Source organism: Haliaeetus albicilla, chromosome 4, assembly GCF_947461875.1.
Source record: "Haliaeetus albicilla chromosome 4, bHalAlb1.1, whole genome shotgun sequence".
Lineage (NCBI taxonomy): Eukaryota > Metazoa > Chordata > Aves > Accipitriformes > Accipitridae > Haliaeetus > Haliaeetus albicilla.
The window spans coordinates 51285749-51309617 of record NC_091486.1 but is presented as its reverse complement, the minus strand read 5'-3'; the positions used below and the strand labels follow the sequence as shown (position 1 = coordinate 51309617).

Below are 23869 nucleotides of genomic sequence, written 5' to 3'. Positions count from 1 at the left end.
GGAAAATTCCCTCTAGCTTTTGTTTGCAACACGTACATGACAGATATATGCAGAAGAGGACCCCCATGGGATTCACATTCTTAATGGCAAGAAAATTTGGGGCTGAGCAGAACTCTCTTAATTGGGTGCCTTACAGCAGTTTCTAGTGTCTAATTGGGCATCATGCTGTCTTTCCAAGGAATGACTCAGTCCTGTCCCATTACATCTCCTCCTTCTGTATTAGTATTATTCTTATTATGACACCTCCCAGGCAAGCTTGCATCTCTGAACATGAAAATAACTCATCTTAATGAGAGTGAAGTGCATGTTGCCTAGCAACACAGCATCACAAGGGTCTTCATATGCTGAGCTAGGAAAGGCACTTAATGGGGCTGTTTTCACTGCACTGTTGTGTCTTTGAACCAAGTAGTACAGGGGGAAATATTTGCACTCAAGAGAAGGGGAGGTGTGGGTAGAATGCATCATTAGAGTGGAATTGATGGGCAAAGAGACAATGTGCCTTAGTTCCCCAGGTTAGGGGGGAAAGTCATTTGGGTTTCATGACCTAGTTTCTCTTGGGAAGGAGGCAGACCATTGCCCAGGGAGAAGGATCCCATGTTCTGTGAAAGCAGCTGCTATTCTCTCTGCTCTGTGTCTTGCTCACCAGCTGTCAGAATCCATGAGATCTATCTGATGAATCAGTGCCAAACCTGACAAATCAGCTCTGAGTAGTAGCATAGCATAGAGAATTGAGTGAGCACAGATTGGAGATGGCATATGATGATAGCTAATGAAAATGGAATTGATAAGTCTTCCCCTCTAAAAATTATCATGCCTGTTTTCCTTGTGTGGAAAGCCTGGGGTTTGTTCTGTTCCTGGCCCCTTGCAGAACAGAGAGGTGGCAGGAGCATTGCTATCTCACTTGGCCAGTGAAAAGCATCTCTATTGCTTTATTTCCCATTGCAGACTGCCCCAGATTTTGGGAATTTTTAGCCCTTGTGATGATAAGCTGCCTGCCTTTCTCCTTATCAACTACCAGAGGGGGGAAATACAGCATGTATAATACTTCCCTGCAAACAGTAGGGACAGATAAGCTTACTGGAATGAGCATAATTCATGACTGCTATTCATGGCTGCAGCCCACTAAGGCATAGGGATATGCTGTGAGAGACAGCTCTGCCTGAACCTTAGGATTTTGATATAGATGTTTTTTTCTTCTTGATGTTTTGATTAGGCTTATCTCCATCTTGGTCCTAGAGAGTGCAGTCATGTTAGAGTCTGTTTCTTTCTATTTGCAGGACTTCTCCTATGATGACTCGAAGGTGGAGTTTAATGTTGATGCCCCAAATGGAGTGGTGATGGAAGGCTACCTCTTCAAGAGAGCTAGCAATGCTTTCAAAACATGGAATCGGTGAGTAATAATTCATATTCCATTTGATATTTGAGCTAAGACTCTGAACACAGCTAATACTGCCTGCACAGGAGCACACTTCACTTTTAGTGAGATCTTAGCAACTGTTATCATCACTGAAAGGATTCTGAGCTAAGCAGCTAAAAGGTAAATAGTTAAAACGAGGTTGGTTTCATAGTTTCTGTATACAGAGACTTTTCTTCTAGGAGCATTTTGCATGCAGATTGAGGGAGGTGATCCTTACTCTCTGCTCAGCACTGGTGAAGCCACATCTGGAGTATTGTGTCCAGTTCTGGGCTCCCCAGCACAAGAAAGATATGGACTTGCTGGAGGGGGTCCAGTAAAGAGCCATGAAGATGATTAAGGGGATTGGAACATCTCTCATATGAGGAAAGGCTGAGAGAGCTGGAACTGTTCAGCCTGGAGAAGAGAAGGCTTGGGGAGGGGGGCGGATTTTTTCAATGCATACAAATTCCTGATGGGAGGGAATGAAGAAGAGGGAGCCAGATTTCTCAGCAGTGCCTAGTGACAGGACAAGAGGCACTGGGCACATACTAAACCCATGAAATTTCATCTGAACGCAAGAAACTGCTTTTTTATTGCGAGGATGGTCAGGCAGTGGAGCAGGTTGCCCAGAGAGGTTGTGAAATCTCCATCTGTGGAGATATTAAAAAACCACCTGGGCAAACCTGCTCTAGCTGGTCCTGCTTGAGCAGGAGGGTTGGACTAGATCTGAAGAGGTCCCTTTCAACTGCAGTGACTCTGTGATTCTGCTCAGAACCTGTTGGCTGCAAGTAAGTTCAGAACCGGAAGCCATGTTAGCATAATTGCATCTGCGTAAGTTCTCCCGAGAGAAACAGTATCTCAAGAGAGATTAATGTAGCCTTATCGACACACTAACCTGGCTATGTGGCGCCAAGTCAGCTCAGAGAAAAAGAGGAGTAAGTATCTGCTTTATTGCAATGGTGTTTTAAGACCACAAATTTTCTACCAGCACGTTATAAGTCATGTGCTGAGCTTGCAAAGCCACTTGCTTTGCAGGTCTTTTGATATTGGTGTGTTGAAGACATGTACATTAATCACTAAAAGAGCTAGATGCTGTGTAGTTTATGTAAGCGATTATTATTTTCCTGTTCAAAACCAAGTATGCTTCTTTCTGTGAAGCTGTATATTCCCCTGAGGCTGCATCATGGAATGAGCCAGCTCATGTTTTGCTGCGTCTTAGTAAATGCTAGGAAAAAAAGTGCCTTGCACAATGGAAGAATGACCAGGCTCCATGCAGGGAAGACAGGGCACAATGCAGCTTGAGTCTTGCCTTAGGAAAGCTGTAAATTTGTAACAATTAAGAGAAATACCTCAGTAACACAGCAGGACATGCCATGAGTATCAAACCTGTCTATTTTGGGACGGGGAGGTATGTGAGAATGGAAATATCAACTGTGCTGCTGGGAGCTGAGAAATGGCTTTCTGTGCACTGACCCTGCTCTTAATAATTTATAAATATTTCATCTGATAGGTCACTGGGAATGCCAGGCTCATATATCTCCTGCACTAGTCAGGAGTCTCTGCAGCTGCCAGAGACCTTGGGAAAGTGGAAGCAGAGGTTTCATGTTCTAGCCTTGCTCGATATTTGTGTGTTTAGTTTCCCTTGAGATAGTCAATGGGCTTCATACGTGGCTGTGCAAAAGGATTCAAACCCTTCCAGTGAGCTTCTAATGCATGAGATCAATGCCTTTTTGACCTACATTTACTCCTCTCACATAACAGGGAAATGATACAATATTAAGAGATCTTTTACTTGGCTACGGGATACATTCAAAGCATACATCACAGCAAGGCTGAAATATGCTGAAATTGTTAGACTTTGAAATAAATAAACGCTAAATGCTTCAGTGGACAGTTTGTGATATGAAGAGAAACTGCCTGTATTTGCATGGAAAAAAGGTTTGAAATTATTAGAGATCTCTGAATTGGTTAGATAAGTGATTCCTTCTCTGAAGCTTCCCATAGTACTAAGGAGATTCCCATCAAATTTAGTATAATTTTGTTACCCCTCAGGCTCTCTGGTCCTCCAGTTTGCACTTGGAGGAACCAGAAACCACAACAGCAGCTATAACACAGTGCATCACGGTGTTTGATTTCAGTGCTCACAAGCTGTTGCACTGGGAAGGTGTCTTAGCTGAATTTTTATCAACCTTTTAGGATTTCCTGCTTGGTGTTTCCTAAGCAAAGTATAGCCTCGGTCCATAGCATGGCTTCTTTCACTGACACCACCTGTTTTTGCAGGGCAGAAGGTCGTTCCAAAGTGTGTCAGGTTAATGTCAAGACCTGTGCTTGACTCTTGTGATACAGAGGAATGGTTCCAGGCAACTCCCTTCTCCTAGCAGGACCCTGGCTGTGAATTCAAGGGTCACTCCAAAGGGCACTTATCCTGTAGGGAACGTGACCCTCTGGGACTGTCTCGTTTTCTTGATGTCTGAAGTAATGTTAGTGTCAAGGGCTCCAAGTTTTCCCTGTCCCCCAAATCCCAGCTATCCTCCCTGTATCCTCCTACATCCCAGTCATACACAGCCTGGATCCTCCCCACAGCCATCTCTGTCTCCTCAGTCCCACCCACTCTTAGCCATATCTACTCACGTCTTAGCTATTCACAGCTCCTGTAGCCTACTCATCACCTTCTCACTGTCACTCAGCTATTCACTGTTAGTGCCTCCCCCTCATGTGAGCAGGAGGGGGCAGGCAAAGAGAACAGCAAAACCCACAGTTCAGGATGTTGGGATAGAAGCCAGCACCAGGCAGAAATGCATGCTCTGGGGTGGTGAGCAGGAGAGCACAGCTGGAAGGAGCAGGAGCAGAGACTGGAACCTGAGAGACAAACTTTCCACTCAGCTTCATGTGACAGCAGAGCTTCTTGAGCATAGACTGCTGCTGTCACAGCAGCTCAGAACGATGCATCAGTGATATCAGCTCATCAAAATGGGCTCCCACATAGATGGGATGGCCTCCAGTTACCTGTATTTTCTCATTTCTCCACAGACATGTCAAGTCCTTTTGTTGTCTTTTATCTGTTTAATATTTCAGCAATGACAAAAGAAAGAGAATCCTGTCTCATCTCATTAACTCTGTCCCAGCTGAAACCAGGACATCGGGGAACCTAGTTCTTTTGCAAAGAGAGTATGTAATACATGCTCTAAATAACATCTTGCTGCAAGCCTCTTTGACTCTTTATGCTCAAGTATTCCAGTACCTTCTTCCTGAAGCTTAGCGGTGGTCCTGGCTCCCATTGCCCTCCATGAAGATCAGGTTGCAAAATTTTAGGCTGTATCTTGGAATGAGGAAGTGACTTGGGGTTTTGGACTTAGCACCGTAGATTAAGACGCCAGGGAATTACCTCTGCTATCAGCATCACATGGACCTTCAGTCGCTTTTGTTTTAATGGAAAGCTACTAGCTCATGATTTGTTGCCTCCTAAGAAGGTAGACTCCCTTCACACACACCTGTCCATACTCTAGCCGTAGGAAACAGGAGATTTGGCACTGTTTGGCCTCCCGTGGGCTGTAGCAGCTACAGAGAAATCAGCCTGGTCGGTAGCATAGCCTATATAAACAGCAAGATGTACAACTCACTAGTATTATTTTCTCCAACGCTATTTGTAGAGCTGCTAGTGTCCTGGTTTCAGGGTTTTCTGGGTTAGTCTGAGATGGATTTTTCTTTTTCCCACCTGGAAGTTTCTTCATGGTGTCAAGGAATTTCTGGCTTGCCTTATGATGGCCCTGCTTGGAGAGGCAGCAGGCACACTGCATCTGGCATGGCATGTGCAAGTAATCCAAGTTCCCCAGTAAATGTCAAGTATGACCACTCTGCATATATATATGCAAGTGCAACTATGCCCTAACGAATGCAACATGTCCCACAGGCACTGGATTTACTACCTACACTGGGGCCAGTGTGCACACACAAGCTTGTGCCCCAGAAATCGTAGGCCATAATATGGGACTGTCCTACTCCATTGTTTCTTCCCATCTTTCCTTCCTATACGTTGACATATCTAGAACGCTTGCCATCACAGCATCTCAATGCCAGGAGTCATTCCCTAAGGCTGTAAATCCTTTGTTCTCCAAGGGAGGGTATTGGAGAAGTATGAGCTTTTCTTGTGACATTACTTTCCAGGTTCTTGGAATAAATTACACTCTTTTTAAATGGAGACATATCCTGCTCTGCCATAGAACAAACTGCCTCTCTGTAGCTCTCTTGTTCACTTTTTCTGTCTGTCTGTCTTCCCTCAGGAGGTGGTTCTCCATACAGAACAGTCAGCTGGTGTACCAGAAAAAGCTAAAGGTCAGTGAGGCTACACCAGATAACACTGGCAGATTAGCCAGCTTGTCTGGTGCCCTGCTTTGCTGGGGACTTCTGCACCATGGTGGGGGAGTGGGGAGGGGAATTGGATCAGGGGGACAGCAAGCCCATTCAGGCGTTATTGTGCTCCCAAGTTAGACTGTACTGAGTACTAAGTGGCAGCAGATGGTGTTTGTGGTGATCTAAACATTCCTGTTCAGCAGAGGAAGTTGGTGAAGTCCCCAGTAAGCCTGCCACTTCATGTGCATGTTGTCCTATGCTTTAATTCTGTATAACCCCTTCCTATTGCCCTAGAGTTATCTGGTGGTGGGCTGGCTCTGCTCTTTCTGGGCTCAGCTTATGCTAACCTGCAGGGTTTGGGAAGGAGTTTTCTGAGAGGCCTGGTTATGACACAGATTCAGGGAGCCAACAAAGCCACCTGTTCTCACTCTTTCAGGATGTCCTCACGGTAGTGGTGGAAGACCTGCGGCTCTGTACTGTCAAGCCGTGTGAAGATATAGAGAGGAGGTTTTGCTTTGAGGTCGTCTCACCTACCAAGTAAGTTTGGTGACTTCCCTAGGCCATCCTCATGGTAGCTGGACTGTGCACAGAACTGCAAGAGGTTAGATTTGAGCAGATGCTGCCCTGGGCTATTAAACGTTGACTGGGAGATACCCTTGCCTGTACTCAAGTCCCTCTGAAGTTTGTCAGACATCAGTATAAGCCAGATCTAGACCACATGTAGACATATGCATATAGACAGTGAAACTGGCAATGGTCAGCTTTTCAAAACAGCTAGCAGACCTGCCTGGAGTTTTTGAAGCAGGAACACCTTTGACAGTACAAGCTCATAGGATTAATTTTTGCCCCTTTGCCTGTCAAATCAAGGTGCTGCCCCCATTGGAATGTCTGTGCTGAGGATGAAGTAGAACAATTTTGACCAAAACGTGCACCCTGTCCCTTTGCTCTTTCCAACTCATTTCCTTCCTTCACAGGAGCTGCATGCTGCAGGCTGACTCAGAGAAGCTGCGTCAGGCTTGGATTCAGGCTGTTCAAGCTAGCATTGCTTCTGCATACCGGGAGAGTCCTGACAGCTACTATATTGAAGTGAGTGAGGGGGTCATGACGGATCCATAACTGTGTCTCAGAGCCCTGAGAGTGGGCTTTTGGGCTGTGGCAGGTCCAGTGTTTGTGGGTGGACCATTTGAAAATACTCTTCTGCACTCAAGGGAGGGAGCTGAGGCCAGTGCTAACTCAAAGGCAACAGTTGTTCACCAACCAAAGCCACGCTTATAAAGCTGGGCTGGGGGAAAGGCAAGGTTTTAAATCAGTGTTGTTCTGACATCTTCACTTTCTTGCCATCACTCTGGATTGATGTTCCCCTAGGAATTTATGTTCCCCTGGGAAGAGCTTGCTCCCTAGTTGGGACAAGTGCAAGCAAAGTACCACGATAGCAAGTAGTTTGCCAGACAATGGTCTGCATGCTGCCTGCACTCCCAGAGCAGGGATGGGGTGCAGCGCCGTCTTGTGGCAATTAACCGAGGTTAATGAGGCTTTACCCGTTCCCTTCTTGGACTAGCCCTAGTTTATTCTTCTTCAGGTAGTGCTTCCTATCAGTGCCTCTGCTATGCAAATCTCTGGTTTGTTCCACAGTGCTTCGCAGAATCCTAGAACCCTTTTTTCCCTGCAGAGACTGGACCGGACTGCTTCCCCATCGACTAGCAGCATTGATTCTGCTACTGACTCCCGGGAGCGCAGTGTGAAAGGAGAGACCATCTTGCAGAGAGTGCAGAGCATACCCGGGAATGACCAGTGCTGTGACTGTGGTCAGCCAGATCCTCGCTGGGCCAGTATCAACTTGGGCATTCTGCTGTGCATTGAGTGCTCTGGTATCCACAGGTACTGCGTGCCTGTGTGCTCTGTGCTGCCAGCCAGGGATGGATTGCAAGCTCCTGGAAAAAATGGTGGAGCCTGAATTACAATTGACTATAATGTTTGTACAGATAGGTTCAAAAGTAATTGCTTGCTGCAGTACCTGTGTGTGCAGGTACATCTGTATATGCATATACCGCTCTGCTATAGCTACATCTATATAGATAAATACATAAGAACTGGATTGATCTTGTTCATTTTATGATGCATGAGAAGTTCTGGTTTGAGGCATGTAACCATTTCACTTTTCTTCCCTTTGGATAAATAGGAGTCTGGGTGTTCACTGCTCCAAGGTCCGATCTCTCACATTGGATTCCTGGGAGCCAGAGTTACTGAAAGTGAGTGTTGGCTTTTAACAGCAAGAGATAGGCAAATGGTGGACATGGAGGGAGTCTTATTTGGTGGCAGGCTAGACTAGAGGGAAGGTAGCTCCTCACCTGAAGATTTCATTTGTTCCCTGTTGTATTGCAGCTGATGTGTGAGCTGGGGAACAGTACCATGAATCAGATTTATGAGGCACAGTGTGAAGAGTTGGGACTTAAGAAACCAACAGCAGGGAGCTCCAGGTGAGTCTGAGTGCACACGGTGGTCCTCTCAGTCCTGTAGAAACCTATCCATTCACACAGCAAACCCAGTACCCTAAGCCGTCTGGAAAGTCAGATTAAGAGTGTGACTGGCCCTTCACTGAGGGCCCAAACCACCTCAAGTACACCTACCTCAACACACTCCCTCTGTAGCTAGCCTGAGCTTGACTCTCAGAAAGGTCAGTGGGGCATTACCAGCCAGCAAACTGGTGAAACATGCTTGGGAACCAGGGCTTGCTGGGTTTACACCTGCTCTGAGACCTTTCAAATACATGTAACTGAAGCACATGGTGTTGCCTAGGGCTGAACATCTCATTCTACCCTCAGCTACACCCCACACTTCTTAGTTTTGCTTTGAAATGGGAGGTATTTCTAGGTTTGAGAAACTCTCCCTTCTTAATACAGGCCTCAGTGATTTTTAGGACTCCAAGCCGGGTTGATAAAATGAGGCAGAGAAGCCCCATCTCCTTGTGGCTGTTTGCTTTAGGCGAATCACATGAGCCTGTGTACAGATTTATGCTGTTCTTCTCTTAGGCAGGACAAGGAAGCCTGGATCAAGGTGAAATATGTGGAGAAGAAATTCCTGAAGAAGCTGCCAAGTGGGGAGACTCTAACAGAGAATGAGCGGAAACCTCGACGCTGGTGTGTGAAGAAGTGCCAGAGGCACAACAGCACCACGAAAGCACCCACAGCTCGTAGAAAGTACCGCCATGAAGCAGGCAATGCATCACCAGCCATGTTGTCATCAGGTGGGAACCTCCCTTGCCCCACTCCCCATGCAGAGCTGTGCTGGCCTGCCCACCACTCTTTGTAGGTGTGTGCACAACTGCCCTAATAACATGTGTGGCCCCGTCTTTCTCTAGGACCTGCAAACCTGCCAGAGGTATAAGCAAAACTGCTGTTGCACAAACTGTGTTGACACAGGTCTTTAAAGCCATTTCCTAACGTTTTTCTTCTGTTTAAGGAGGTTCTTGTGGCTAAAGGAGGAGATCATTACACTAGAGCGATCCAGCAACTTCTAAGCTTGCTTTGTGCATTTTCTTTTGTATTCCAGCTTCCTGCTTTTTAATAAGTTTCAAATCCTTTTATTTTTACCTGCCTGGTCTGTAAGAGAGGCCATGCTTATGAAGGGTTCTGGCTGCTCAAAATGCTCTGGGATGACTTGGTCTGCAGCGTATTACCACATATGGTCAGCACTTTGTTATATTTTGATGGTGTACGTGGGCATGAGTATGGCACCGTACACATCTGGGGTGCACTGGAGATGCAAGCTCAGTCTGTGTAAATACGGCTGTAGAAATGTGTCTCATTTGTTCATCTGCATGTGATTAATGATGTATTTCAAAATCTCTCTGTGTAAAATAGCAGCTACACTGGAGAGGAAGTTCCGTCGAGATTCCCTTTTCTGCCCTGATGAGCTGGACTCGCTCTTCTCCTACTTTGACACTGGTGCTGGCTCCGGCCCACGCAGTAAGTACAAAGAAAGAAAGTGTCTCTGCTTCTGGCACGCTTTACCTCCCAGCTCTTCTAGGGCATGTGCATTGTACCAGACCTAAGGCAAGGTATTGGCCTCACTGGAGAGAGGGTAAACGTTTCAGAAGAGTGATGGGGAGTCAGTTGCACAAACTCCAACCCATTGCTCTTTTATTGCACTTATTAATTTAATATCCTATCCAGTCAGTCCCTGGTGTTTGCATTCTAGTCCATGGGGTTTTTTCCCCAATATCTTTTACTCCCAGACCATGCATTCCATTGGCTTTTTTTCTGGTTTTAGTTTTGGCTTTTAATTTTTTTCCTTTTTTTAGCAAGTCTTACTGCGGACAATTTTTCTTTTTGTGTTTGTGACAATGAACTCCCCTCATATTCCGTCCACCTTCCTCTAGGTGCCAGCCACATCTCTATGCAGCATCCGCTAACAGGTGGCCCATGGAGTGGCAGTGGCATTGGTCCCGGTGGGAGCGGTACGCCGTTCCTCCTGGACGGAGGTAAGGTGACGCTCTGGCAGCTAGCAGCAAAAGAGACACCCAAATTTTACTTGTTCCAAACCAAGCTTCAGAGGCAGTCGTGTATTTTCTTTCAGCCAAATGATTGGAACCCATACATTACCAGTCCCTTGTGGGAGGACAGGCCGGCAGGCTTTTGAAAGGCAAAAAGCTTCCTAGGGTTTCCAGCAGCCAAGTTACTACATCTTAAAGGAACAACTCTCCCTCAGATGAGATAAAGGATCCTGTACAGGTGGGATCTCATGGCAAATAGGGAGTAAGAAGTGTTTATTTCAAATGCCCAGCATCTGTCACAGACTAGTCATGTGGTCCATTATCATATTTAGCTGGGGAGTGGTAACTTTTTAAAACTTACTAGTTCAGTTGCTTGTTATTGTATGAACTTAAGAGAAATATTTACGGTCCTGAGTCAGCACAGCAGAAGATCACAGGCTTTCCTACAAATACATGTTATCTTTTGAAATCAATGAAGAAGATGGTTTAGTGCTTGTCTGAATCAGTGCTTTAAGGGCTATTCCAGTTTCGAGGAATTTAGTGTTATTAGTCAATGGAAACAATACTTGGGAGATGAAGGACTTCAGAGTTGCTCAACAGCCTTATCTTGCTCCTCTAGAAGAAAATAGGAATTCTATCACTGATTCAGTGGGAACAGAACTGGGAATTTGACTTATTAATATTGATGTGATATGAGCCAGATCCTCCTTTCTTGCTTTGATGTAAATCTAGAGTAGTGCCCTGTGGCCTCGCTGGAGTCACTCTTTACTTGTACTGACATACTGGAGAGCACGGTCTCACCAAGCAGTATGTTTGCTTTCTACAAAAAACAGCAATGATTTTTCTGAAAGCAAATCCAAAAAAAGATATGCATGATATGTGCCACTTTAAACCTTTTCTGTTGTAGCTTCATTATCTCCTTTGGCTGTTGAACATTACTTGTGAGCCATGATTTCAGGACCACTGATTTAGAGACTGTTTTCTATATGGGGCCTAGCTGTAGCTGCTCAGAAGAATTCAACAAATAGCCTTTAAGGTTAAGGTGTCTTGTTCTGCTGTGGTTTCGAAGGCTCAGATCTTGAGTTCTTGCAGGCTTTCCTGCTATTACTCTTTGCAAAGACTACTAGGTTCATATTTTGGAAACATTTTGTTAGCTACAACCTGGCTTGTTTTTCTTTCTAATCAGTGGTTTGAGGGTAGGTCTTGGGGTAGGTCATGGGGACTTAACCTCTTGAGTTCTGGGAGGACAGACACCCCCAGACCTTACAGTCATTGGGAAGTTAAAAGCAGCAAGAAGCTGAATCCAGCCAGAGTTCCCAAGGGGACTGGGCATCCCTCAGGACAAAGGTGATGTGCCATCCCTGTTCCCGTAGGGGCAATTCCTGCATGTACTTCTTCTTTCCTTTCTGTCATTTTCTTGACTACTTTTGGGTGCAAGCTGGAAAAGGTACAGAGTTCCTCTGCCACTGACACATTGTGTGTCCTTGGACAAGTCGCTTCATCTCTTCATGACTCCATTTCTTGTATGTAGTCAGCTGCCTTGTAACATTCACTAGCTAAACAGGGATGGTGGGAAGCACTGTGGGGAAAGGGAAGGGATGTCTGTGAAGGTGAATGAGCCAATGGATAATGCTTTTAAGAGTTTGGCTTGAGATACACAGTGTTGATATTATTTGGCCCAGTCATGGTCAATAACCTGTCACAAGAGCCATGCATTGGCAAGTGCCCCAGTGCCAAATGAAGAGCTCTGGGGAGAGCACGGATAGAGTGGAAAATGAGATTATTAGTGGTAAAAGCAGAGGTGTGTCTTTATTTGCTTATGACACTGCATATCCTGCTGCAAAGCTGTCTCTGCTGCTGCTCTGCTCCAGTCTACGTCACGGCGTCCCTCATGGATTGCAGCAAGGGCTGTCCTCAACAGTCCAAAGTGCCATGGCAATGTTGGAGCATCCCTGCATGAAGGGCAGCGTGGGGACGTGGACACCATAAGGCTTTGCAATTTTTCCTTGGGCAGTTTTATTGAGTGGGGCTAAATGGGATAGCAATCCCCATCTCCCTTGCCAGCAGTGCCCGGTGCAATGTGTGTGTGACATTCTGCGCAGCCCTTTTCCCCTGTGGTCTCAGCTGTGCCTGGTACTGGACTGCCTGTGTATTAAAATGGGCTTGGTTTGTCTTTTGTTGGCCCTGCAGGTCTGAGCAGTGACAGTGGACTTGGAGGAAGCACGGATGGCAGCACTGATATCCTGGTGTTTGGCTCTGTGGTGGACAGCGTGACAGAGGAAGGTGGGTAGCACAGGCTGTTGGTGGAAGCGTGCGGAGGTGGCTAGTGCTAAGGCCGGATGGATGGTCAGGACCGTCTGGTGCCGAGAACAACAGGGAATATATGAAATTGGAAATGCAAAGCTTTTGAGTCATCTCTCTCCATCTTTTTCTGACTCTTAGAGTGTGAGGTGTCAGAGGAGTCAAGCGGTGAAGCAGAGATTGAACAGGAAGCATCAGATTTGGAGGACCTGAGGGAGCTGCATCCTGGCTTGTTGATCTACAAGGCAGCACAAGCCCGAAACCTGCCTCTCATGGCAGAAGCACTCGCACACGGTGCTGAGATCAACTGGGTGAATGATGAAGATGAAAACAAAACTCCTCTGATTCAAGCTGTGAAGGGGGTATGTTGTGCTAGTGGCTGGGAGGCCACATTTGGGAATGTGAGGTCTTGACTGTAGTTCAGAGCGCGCTGACAACGGGCAACTTACAGCCTGGTACGTGCTCATGCATCCTCTCAGTACTGCTGGCTGAATTTATTTAGTAATTCCCTTTTACCTTGCCAGGGTTCCTTGATAGCCTGTGAATTCCTGCTGCAGAATGGGGCAGATGTTAACCAAAGAGATAGCCGAGGCCGAGCTCCCTTGCATCATGCCACATACCTAGGGCATACTGGGTAAGTTCTTTGCACATCGCGGTGACATGCTCCATCACCCTTGGATTGAGATTCAGCGTTAACACAGAGTAATGGGGGTGAGGTGGGCAAGGAGCTGGGTTTTGGTTAATTGGTTATTTGCAAAGCATGCCTTTTTATATCGCGTCAACAATGTGACTGTCTTAAGGATAATTGCCCCCATGATGATAGATAGGGTGTAATTGGGCCCCTTTACGCCCGTTCCTTTCTCCGTGCTGCTGCAGCATTTCCTGATTTAGACCAATAGAAGTGAAGCTGTGCCTGCCTATGGAAGGACAGTGCCCTCTGCCCACTTCAGTGGAGGGGGGGAGCTGGAATTTCTGTTCTGACGGTCTTTTCTTTCCCTTCTGCAGTCAGGTCTGCTTGTTCCTCAAGCGAGGGGCAAATCAGCATGCGGTGGATGGTGACGGGCAGGACCCGCTGAGTATTGCTGTCCAGGCAGCCAATGCGGACATAGTTACCTTGTAAGTGCAACCAGGACTTTCCAGTGCACGTGTACAGGAACATTGCCTGTAAATAGCCATCAGGGAAGGAATAACCAAATCTCTCTCCCTTGTGCTTTCTCTGTTTCACTCTAGGCTGCGTCTGGCTCGAATGAATGAGGAAATGCGAGAAGCAGAGGGCCCCTTTGGACAACCAGGTCAATATCCCAGCAACAGCCCTACCGAGCTGCAGTACAGAAAGTGTATACAGGAGTTCATCAGCCTTAATATAGATGAGTGTTAGTGACAACTCCCCCACCTCCCCTTTGCTGTCTTGAAGTTGGGCTGAATTTCTAGAAGCCCTGAGAGCCCCATCCTTGGTATATTGGTGTTTCTTGCAGATTGGTCTGTTTTTGATGCCTGCACGTATAGGTTGAGATGCACACAGGAAGGAAAAGGGGTCTTTCCTGTTAGCGTTAAGTTCTCATGCTTGACTACTGGATGGTTGATTTTGTGTAGGAGACTTCTAGGGCATAACCACAGACCATGGCGTGTGGACTTGAGTGTGTGAAAAGTATGGGAGATGAGTTTAGCATTAAAAAATAAAAAAAAGAAAAAAAAAAAGAAAAGAAAGAGAAGAAAAGGAAACCCTCTATCACCAGGAGAAACCCACCAACAATACGATCAGATGAACCTGTCTCTGCTTCAGCGTAGTTACCATGCACTGAGTTCTCGTCTGAACAGTTTGTTTGGAAGGGATTCTGACATGGAGCCCTCTGTCCTGGCAGCGTGACCAGCAGCCTGCTCTCTCATGGGACTGCTGCAGGGACTGGGAGCTGCTGGGGCCAGTTTAGAAAACTAAAAGATGACCTCTAAGTCAGGAACAGGCTGTTTTGTGGGGCAGAGATATTTTGCTCCAGAAGGCACAATGGAAGGGGTAGAATTGAGAGCGACGGCTACTCACCTTAATTGCTCTCAGGACTATACCAGCCACGCTCCCCTTTTTTCGCCCTTGGTGGTTAGCTGGTCAAAGCCATAGCTCGCCTGCTTCCAGGCCCAAGATGCGATCTGCACGGTGTTATGGAAGCAGCAGTGCTAATTCTTTGAGGCTGGGAGAAGCTTGTCGCTGGCGATGGGCTTTGTGTCAGGGAAGAAAAGCCACATCCAACTCCCACTGCCTAAATGGCTGGCTGCACGATGCAATTTTGACTTTGGTTCAGTTTGTTTCCTGGTCACTTCCGATTTCTGACTTAGCATCTCTGTGAAGGAGACTTCGACTTGCATGTGTATCCCTCTGTGCTCTCCCCCCGCATGCTGAAGCATGTGAGTAGGGCATCTCAGCAGCTGGCCCAGGGGCTTTTGAGTTCCCCAGTTCCAATGACTGGCAGAATCTTCTTTTTGTTTCTTTCCTTTTTCCTGTAGTATTCTTTGCTGGAGTGGGGGAATTTGTTTCTACTTAGAGCACTTTGCTATGTTTATGGTCTGTGTTACAGGGATCATGCTACAATAGCTCTGCAGAGATGCTGCAGCCATGTAATCCTGTCTCAGGAGGACTTACAGAGCACGCGTACCACTGGCAGATTATCCTCTGGCTGTGAGTTTGGATGCCAAGCTGAGGTGTGCTCCTGTAAGAACTTCTTCAGAATGCCCTCAACTGCAGTTGATGTTAGAGTTTTTTCAGGACTCGTGGGTGGTAGTCCACAACTGGTATTTAGCCTGCCTGGGCACCTAGGCTGCTGGCTCTGGGGTTGGGCCAATAGTGCCTTATGGATAATGCTGGGATCTTGAGGGGATCAAGATCTCGCAAGGAATGCAAGAATACCAGGCAGAATTCCCCATCCTCCTGCATTACATCAGCAGTGATCCACAATCATACTGTTTTTCATCCAATACACGGTTGACTTCTTTACTTTTTTTTGTATGCTGGCTGCTGTCATGCTGCAGCCCTTAGTGGATTAAACCTTTGCAGGTTTGTTTCTATTGACGTAATTGTGTCCTCGGATACTGGAGCAACAGTGATCCGGCTCTTCACCCAAGATACTGCCCTCAGAGACTGAACCAACAGCAGTCAGTGTCCACCCACACATCTAAAAGTGGAACAATAAAGAAACTCCACTTAGTGTCTAGTAGGGTGTCCTCTCAGTTCAAAGGAGAGTCCCTGCTTCCTTAGGAAAGTGGTGTCCCAGGTTTTGCTGCAGCCAGACCACAGTCTGTGCAGTCTTGAAGTCCATCTTTGTCTTGTTGCTTTCTCATTCTTGCTCCCTTTGGAGATTTGGGATGCACAGTACCAAGTGCTGAGTTCTGATCTCAGTCCCAATTGTCTGTTGTGAATCTGAAAGGGTCCTAGTGACTGTGCTGAAACTGCTGCAGATCGATGGCAGTGCAAAATCTGATCCCAGGGCCTTTCATGCTTCCCTAAATAATAAACAATCTCCTTCCACCAATCTTGGAAAATAAAAATTAATGAGCTTGGCCCCATCAGCCTTTTTATCACTGGCAATGCCTTTCACAGCATTTTCTCCATCGCTCCACTTTTTCTGTCCCAGGAGGCTGGTGCTCTGCACACAGCGTGCTGCTGCTGAACCTGCGCTGTGTAACTCCTGGCTCGCGTGAACCTGCCGATTCACAGCACGCTGATGGGTTGGAGAGGGAGTGCACCATGCAAACTTGCATTTGGCCGCCTTAGCTGTTCAATGCCTGGTCTGAAACTCTTCTGTAGTCTTTGACCAGGCAATACTCCTTCTGAACTCTTCTCTGAGTAGAAGCTGTAGGATGTGCCCTTAACAGTTGGCAGAGGGCAGATCCCTTGGTCTGTATTCGTATTCTGTTCAGCTGTGGCACCCTCAGGATTGATTCAGGACCGCATGTGGGATGAAGCAGTGTGGCATGAAATGCCATTATTGCTGCAATTCAGTTTCAGAGGAACGCTAGGGTGTATAAATCCTGAGTTCAGAGGACAATTTCTTTGTGAGTAGGGACCGTGCTCTGATTGTAGCTCCCACATGTGACTCTGGAGTCATATCACTGAATGAACAGGGCTGACTCCGGGCATACACCTGTGTAAGTGATACCAAATGCAGGCAGATGTGCACTGTGCATAGCTGTTGCTGCAGTGCTGCTACATGGTCTCCTTCAGTTTGCGTTTAACATGCCCTGGGTTAAATATCTTTCTTCCTGAGACCTGTGTGAAGGTATAGCCAGCATCACTGCCCACTCAGCGTTTCTTGTGCAGGATTACAGAAGGTTACCGCTTTACATTCTCGTGGAGCTTCATCTTTCGGTCCTTTGCATTGGACTTTGTCCTCTTTCTGGTCCAAGGCATCCTAAACTTAAATGGGCTTCCCCACTGAGCAGGGTGGTGCCTTCACTTGGGTGTCGCTGCCCCATTTGACACCCCTTCCTTATCAGTTGAGCCTGCTTACTCTGCAGCTGGTGGTAGCGTTACTGTCGGTCTGAGTTGGGGTCAGGAGCAAATCTGTAGTCTTACAAATCACCTGCGTGAAGTGCCCTGCAGACCTCACTGCTCTGTGCAGAGCTTGGATGGCGTTGGGCGCTGTTGTCCAGGGAAATGAGTTGCGGTGCTGAACCTGCTAGCAATACAGCAAAGCCCTTAAGTATGTGTCTGCCTTCAGCAGGACTGTGCTATGCTTATGGTTAGATCATGCAGATCAGCCTGCGGCATCCAGACCAGCACTTAGATTGCTGAGTACAGCCAAGAACTCGCTCTGCTTCCTGGGTTAGGAACTGAGAGATTCCTGTAATGAATTCTCTTTCATAATCCTATCCCATTTTATACTGATCTGCATCAATTTAGACATTTGTCAGTGCTGACGTCCCCTCAAGTTTCCTAGAAAAGTGCCACACTGAATCAAAGCTGGCATTTTTCAGGGTACTTCAAAGATCTTGAAAGTGAAATAGATGTTTCACCACTGCCACGGTTCTACTCTGTTAATGAATTTCAGCATGGTCATTGTCTAGCAATGTTTTTTACATGTACAGCAACTTAAAACACCCCAATTGGTTTTCCAGCTTTTTATGAGAAGTTAGAAATATGACTGATCCTTTCTGTAAGCCAGTGAGAACTGGAGACATGGCTTCCACTTTGGGTCATTTTATTTCACAGTCAGCATTAGTGGCTCACGAGAACAATACAAAAATCATGTACAGGTAGGTCCATTGGAGCTCAGACTCACTGCTGAAGTACATGAAGTTAAAGCATATGTAAATACTGATGCAAAAAGCAGTGTCTTGCAAGACAATTTATCTATTTAACATGTATTGGTACTTTATTTAGATTCAATGTATAAAGCAACTTTGTGCACTTTTCCTACATACAGTATTGGGGGGGGTTTATGTTCTTTTGTTATGGATTTTGTGCTGTCTTTTTTAATCAGTGAAATTGTTAAGTATTTAATTTATTATTGATGTGCCCAGAGGACTAGTGCAATTTTTATTCAATACAGTTTGTCTGTATTTAATGTCAGGATTTTTTTGTAGCATTGTTAGGCAATCTTTTTCAAAACCTGCCTTTCCCCCCCCCCACAATTTTCCTTTCTCCCCCCCTTCCCCCCTTTTCTATTTTCATTATACAGATCATGAGGCATTAAATGCCTCTAGTTTGAAATATAATCAAACACTTTAGTACATCCTGCAGTTTCTAAAACAAAAAAGTTCTCCAGGAAAAAAATGCTAAGGAGGCACTTCTCAATGTTTTCTGTGTTTATTTGATTTTTTTTTTTTTGATTGGGGTGTGTGTGCGTGTGTGTGCATAGAAGTTTGGAGGGGAGAGTGGGGAAATTTTACAGAAAATTTGTTTTCAGCAAAGTAAATGGCCAACCAGGCTACAGGGAAGACTGGATATTGAACACTTTTCTTTTTTTCCTTCTTCAAATACAGCTGCATTTGTGTTGTAAAATCTTGTTTGAAATATCTAATGCCAAAACTACTCTCTCTTCATTCTTCCTTTCTTTTCAAAGAGTGCGTATGTTATCTATATGATAGTAACTTGGTTGCAACCACAGTTAACATGAGGAGATTTGCCTTTGTCTAGAAAGCAACATGCCAGGCATCGTCAAAACACAAATGGACCCAAACCATTGCCTCAGCCATGCAGATTCTGTCATCTTTTGAGTTTTTGAGATCTGGGTGAATATTTATATACCTGTCCTAGCTTTTGTTTGACTTGACCCAAACCCTGTAACTAAGTGCCTGGACAGGTAGTCTAGGTTTGAATCTTTGGGGTCTGCCACATGTCTCTGATTCCAAATGGGATGAGTTCAGGTTGCTGGCAGGTTGAAATGATACCCTCTGTGTTCCCTCTCCACATGTCATCCAGGGAAGCCTCAGGTTATTTTAATATTGTTGTCTCTGAGATGGTCTCTGCAATGTGAAATTTCTTTGAGCAGTCTAGAGGAAAAACCTGGAGTTGGAAGAATTTATCTCTTTAAAGAGAGATTTGACAAGCTGAGACTGTGATCAGCATAAAATAGATCAGTAACATCTCAGACCAGCAAAAATGGTCATTATTTATGCAAGAGAAAAACAAGACCTCCTAAAGAAATGCACTGATTAACTTATTGTCCGGTGGCCACAACACAGCTGTTGTCTACTGCTAAACTACTGTGTTGTTCCTGTGCTGCTCGACTGTCCCTGAACCCACTTCTCTCTCCTCACTGCCCGAGCATTATTGCTTTCAACCAAAGACAAAACAGGATCAACGGATTAAATGTGATATTAAACCATTGGTTAGCTGATGACAAACATCTGTGTGAGCACGCATGTGTGTAAGAGTGTGTCGCGCTGTTCTATGGAGAAGGGGGTGTGGGGAAGAAGTGACTGAGCAGGAGAAGGGAGGGTGGGAGTTCTGAAGAAACAACAATTTTTTAATTTTTTTTTTGAGATTCCAAAATACAGAGTGCTGTTTCCATAGGAATGTGACTCATATCAGTCTGCCTGCTGGTTCCTCAGCCTTGTAGGGAATTTGGGCTGGGGTACATCCCTTCGGAGTTGTATGCCCAGCACTGTGTTAGTGCCAAGGTAGGGCAGCTGCGTAGTTCTGGGGAGGGAATGAGGGACAGAGGTGGGGGTAGTAGCCGAAATAGTTTCCAAGGCACGAGGAGGACCGTGTGTGTTCCTAGTGCGGTAGCTGAGATGGCTAGAGAGGCTAGCTGGAGTAGGAGCGTTTGCTCCCCAAACACATCTCGGCACTTGGCACCTTCCTCGCAGTGAAGGCCACGAAGGAGCGCGTTTAGTTTGTACGTCCCAGTGCTCCAAGAGGTGACACGCAGGGAGCAGCTGGGGGGTTGTCTTCAGGTTGTCACTGGATCTGTAGACCTGTCTTGGTTGACTTCCATCCATCGTGTCCCTCCAACAGCAGACGAATGTTAGTGTGGATTCCCCATCCTAGGAGCCCTCTGCGTGAGACCTGGGGCTGCTGAATCACAGAAATAGAGTAAGACTTTTTTCCTGTAGGGTTACATAGGCTGGCAGCCTGGAGTGAAAGCCTTTGAGATGAGAAAGCCCAGCCAGCTTCTTCCTGGCTAAGGCTCCCATACCTTCCTATCTAAACAGCACAGAGAGAGAAAGAAGTTCTTCAGCTAAGTCAAAGCTGCTAAGTGTGGTTGATTAATACGGCTCTGTTACACACTGAATGGCTGGGCTGCTGTACCAGGGGCTGACACTTGCTGTAAATACGCTATAACCTATTAACCTCCTTCACTTGCCTGCTTTCAGTGCAACTTTGTAACACGTTTTTTAATTCCCCCTTTCCCTACACAGCCTGTACTGACTGTAACTATGGAACCGGATATTCTGTATGTTATTATCTTTGTACAATTTTAAAACTGTTGCTGTGGTGTCTGCCTTTTTTTCCCCTCCCTTCTCTTCTATTGTCTCTTGAAACACTGTTAATAAAAATCTAGATAAACTCCTTCCCTCCTCCTTCTTTGGCTTGATTTATTTATGTAGGGTTTCTTGCCTTGTTGCCTGTATTAACTGATCTAGAAAACCATGCCCTTTTAACCTGTTTTCCTTCTCCTCTGCAACCCACAGCTTGAATTCTATGGCAGTGAATAGACTGGAATGCCACATAAATACTCTGCATTTTTGTTTGGGTTTCTGTGACACTGTCTTGTGATAATGTGATTTCAGGGTGCTTTGGAAGAAGGCTGGGGTAAAGGTGACAGGCTCAGATCTCACACACACACACCCCAACCCACCCACTCATGTTTCTTCAGAGTACCTGAATCAGTTAATGCTTGATACATTATGAGCTCTGCTGATGCCTGTCCTGTAAAAGGAGACCTTGCACTAGATGAAAATACCAATCTTCTGCACATGGACCACCATTTCCCACACATCACAGTGCAATCCTTCCCCCACTGGTTTCTCTCATACTGTGTGTCTGTGGCGGAAAAATAAAAGAAGAAGAAGAAAAGAAAGACTGGCCTGGCCTCATGATTTCTATCATACTTAGCATGGAAAACAAATGCAGAAAAACAAAATTGTGGAATAGCCTCTGTTTTCCCCTGGAGGGACAAACAGATCCCAATTAATGAATCTGGGTAGGCTCGTGAACTCAGTGAAAGAGCTAAATAGGAAGGATACTTTGAAAGCAGGAGCATTACAATCATTTAAGGCATTTATGGAAGGAGAGCTGCATGGTCTTAGAGTAAATTTATAAGCACAGAGCTTGGGAGACACATGGCTTTACTGATTCCCACTGCCACCCCTTTATTTTACTACCTTTCTGTTTTCTGTCTGAAGGGGAGACTATGGTCTCGCCCAACCTCACAAGGATAAATACATTGAAGACTGAAATGCGATTACAAAAACCCAGATCTCCAAAAGACTGTCTCTTCTTTAGTTAATGAGGATGAAGTGCTTAAATATCTCCAAAAATCTGCAACTAATACTTTACTACAAGAGTAGGATCCTTGTAATTGGAGTTATATCTGAGTGTTGCCAGAACAAATATTTTACCAGTATACGGGAGGATTAGTGATCTCACTGAACAAGGATATATTCGTGATTTTACCAACCTGGTCTGGCTACTGGGAGGAGGTAATAGCAATTCTCTATCCTGCTACCTAACGGTGCCATTTTGACACCATCCCACTGGTGTCAAAACTAAGTCAGGATCAAAGAGAAGAAGTACCAGCTGTTACCTGGTCTCTACACCAGAACTCAGCCAGTTCAGCGCTTGCTTACCTGTTGCTGCCAGGTCTGCTTAACAATTCAACAGCAGACTCATTCTAAATAAACCCTGGAGAGATGAGTCTTTCTTGTCCTCATAGAAGAGCTACCTGTTTTCTATGTTTTGTATAAGGGTGGGTTTTTTTTTCCTTCTCCCCAAAAGGGACTACATTTTATTTAGGCAAGGTCGGGGGGAATAGGTGGCAGGGAAGCAGGTGGAAATGCTAGGAAGCTGGGGTGATGCACGCAGAGACTGGAAGGCTGTGTGGGTCGTGGAGGGTCTGTCCCTGGTGGGAGAGGACTGTGGTCTAACAGGCTGCAAGGCAGAAGTCACCGTAGCATTGGGATATATTTGTACGCACAGGACAGCGCTGGTGGGGGCAGTGGAAACAGGCTGAGTCCCACCAGTTAAGCAGGGGCTCAAGTGACTATAACCAGAAGCTAACAGGTAGGTCAAGTTGGTTTTGTGGCAGGCATGAAACCATACGTTTGCTGAGCATTGCTGTGCCTGAAAATCAACATATCCTGATCAAAGCCTGCCTGACGATAAGGCTCATGTTATAAGCCTTTGTCACCTGCCTGTGGATAATGCTGAAGACTATTCTTCTTGAGACCTTTTGGGCTGGAACTCTTCATGTGCTGAAAAGAGACAATTCTCACATCCCGTTGTGCTCCCCCATGAGCTGGGGTGGAAGGGGACGGCACATTCACGGAGGGACCTGTCCTGCGAGCTTGCATCAAAGGAGTAGCTGGAGGAATGCTTCTTGGAAGATGCCTCCAGGGTAGGGAGCACTGCCAGGCGAGTGAGGGGAAGCTGCAAGCCTTCTCTGTCCGCTCTCAGCTAGCTGGACACACTCAGACCATTCTCTCCAGCCCAGTTTGGGTGGCAATATGAAGTTACACTGGATCCTGCTATCGACTTGGCTTTGTGGAACCAAGTTTTTGCATTAGCTTTTCTCATCCCTCAGCACTGCAGCGATATTGACGGATGGTGTGCCTTGGAGCTATGCAGCTCATAGCAGCTGTGGGTCTACCCTCTCAGCGACTTTCCAGGACATGTCTTCTGTCAAACAAAGGGCACAGAGCTCTGTATGAAAGACTAAGGTAGCTGGTAGGTGAATACCTGGGATCTTTCACTTATCTTTTCCCCTGTGGCTACATGGGTTCATCACCAGGTAAAAATGAGCTCAGTAGCCCAGTCCATGGCAAAAACTGCCCTAGAACATCAAGCAGCAAACGTACAAGCAGATATATCACTAATGGGATGCGGGTGCCTAATTATCTCTAGAATTGCAGCATAGATCTGAAACCATTCCTGCATCAAGGGAGATTCTATCACAGAACCACTGCTGGGACACCTGAACTCTTTGCCTTCACTTGTGGTTTGAACAGGGCCTTGAGTCAGCTGTCACGGAGAATTGTTATTATCTGATAGTGCCCTTCGACAGGTTGTTGTTTTGTTCCAGTACAGGTGGACTGATGCTGTACCTGCCACAACAAGCTCTGAAAAGTCTGGCTGCCGGAGGAGAAGGCAGCCGACTAGAAAATTACCTTATCTCAGTTCCCGGCGGAACGCTGTCTCCAGCAAACCAATATCAAGCCCTATGTTCCTGACCGCACGAAGCTCTGCTGTTGCACAAGTGGCTCAACGAAAGACCTTTTTCAGAGCCCTCAGCTTCCAGAATAGCTCTCTCCTTCAAGCCTTAAAAGGCTACTCTCTCTTGGGCTTTGGAAAAAAGTACCAATAATATTAAAAGGGAGGAATTATCCCAAATCTGATTGTGAAGCAAGAGTCCCGAGAGCATGTTTACGTATGCAGGCTCCTGTTCTAATTAACAAAGAATGGAAAGCCAAACCAGAACCCTCTGAGGCAGTGCAAGGCTAACAAGCTGGGCTCTGTCTCTGTATCACGTGTAGAGCTCTTTCTTTCATCTGGATAGATGAAAGTCAGGAGTTCCAAGTGAAAATGGCCTGATGCACCATGATCTCCATGGGTGGGAAGTATCAAAGCAAGGCAAAGCAAAACTATTGGGACTAATGCCTCTTCCTGTGTATTTTTGCAG

The 23869-nt window shown here is 46.1% G+C and overlaps 1 protein-coding gene across 5 annotated transcripts in view; it reads left to right on the top strand.

The window, feature by feature from the left end:
- The window catches only part of ACAP3 (ArfGAP with coiled-coil, ankyrin repeat and PH domains 3), a 105006-nt gene that overhangs the window by 75361 nt on the left and 5776 nt on the right, over window positions 1–23869 (top strand). For 2 of the 5 annotated variants that reach the window (XM_069782641.1, XM_069782643.1), the window contains exons 10-24: window positions 1278–1390; window positions 5677–5728; window positions 6183–6283; window positions 6721–6832; window positions 7416–7624; window positions 7926–7995; window positions 8129–8223; window positions 8776–8990; window positions 9607–9711; window positions 10125–10226; window positions 12429–12521; window positions 12681–12901; window positions 13064–13173; window positions 13545–13655; window positions 13770–13831. In XM_069782641.1, the coding sequence (XP_069638742.1) occupies window positions 1278–1390; window positions 5677–5728; window positions 6183–6283; window positions 6721–6832; window positions 7416–7624; window positions 7926–7995; window positions 8129–8223; window positions 8776–8990; window positions 9607–9711; window positions 10125–10226; window positions 12429–12521; window positions 12681–12901; window positions 13064–13173; window positions 13545–13655; window positions 13770–13831 (1771 nt within the window). Of the gene's footprint in view, window positions 1–1277; window positions 1391–5676; window positions 5729–6182; window positions 6284–6720; window positions 6833–7415; window positions 7625–7925; window positions 7996–8128; window positions 8224–8775; window positions 8991–9606; window positions 9712–10124; window positions 10227–12428; window positions 12522–12680; window positions 12902–13063; window positions 13174–13544; window positions 13656–13769; window positions 13913–20762; window positions 23850–23869 lie in introns of those variants that run through there. The other 3 variants (XM_069782645.1, XM_069782644.1, XM_069782646.1) reach the window with 3 other exon arrangements.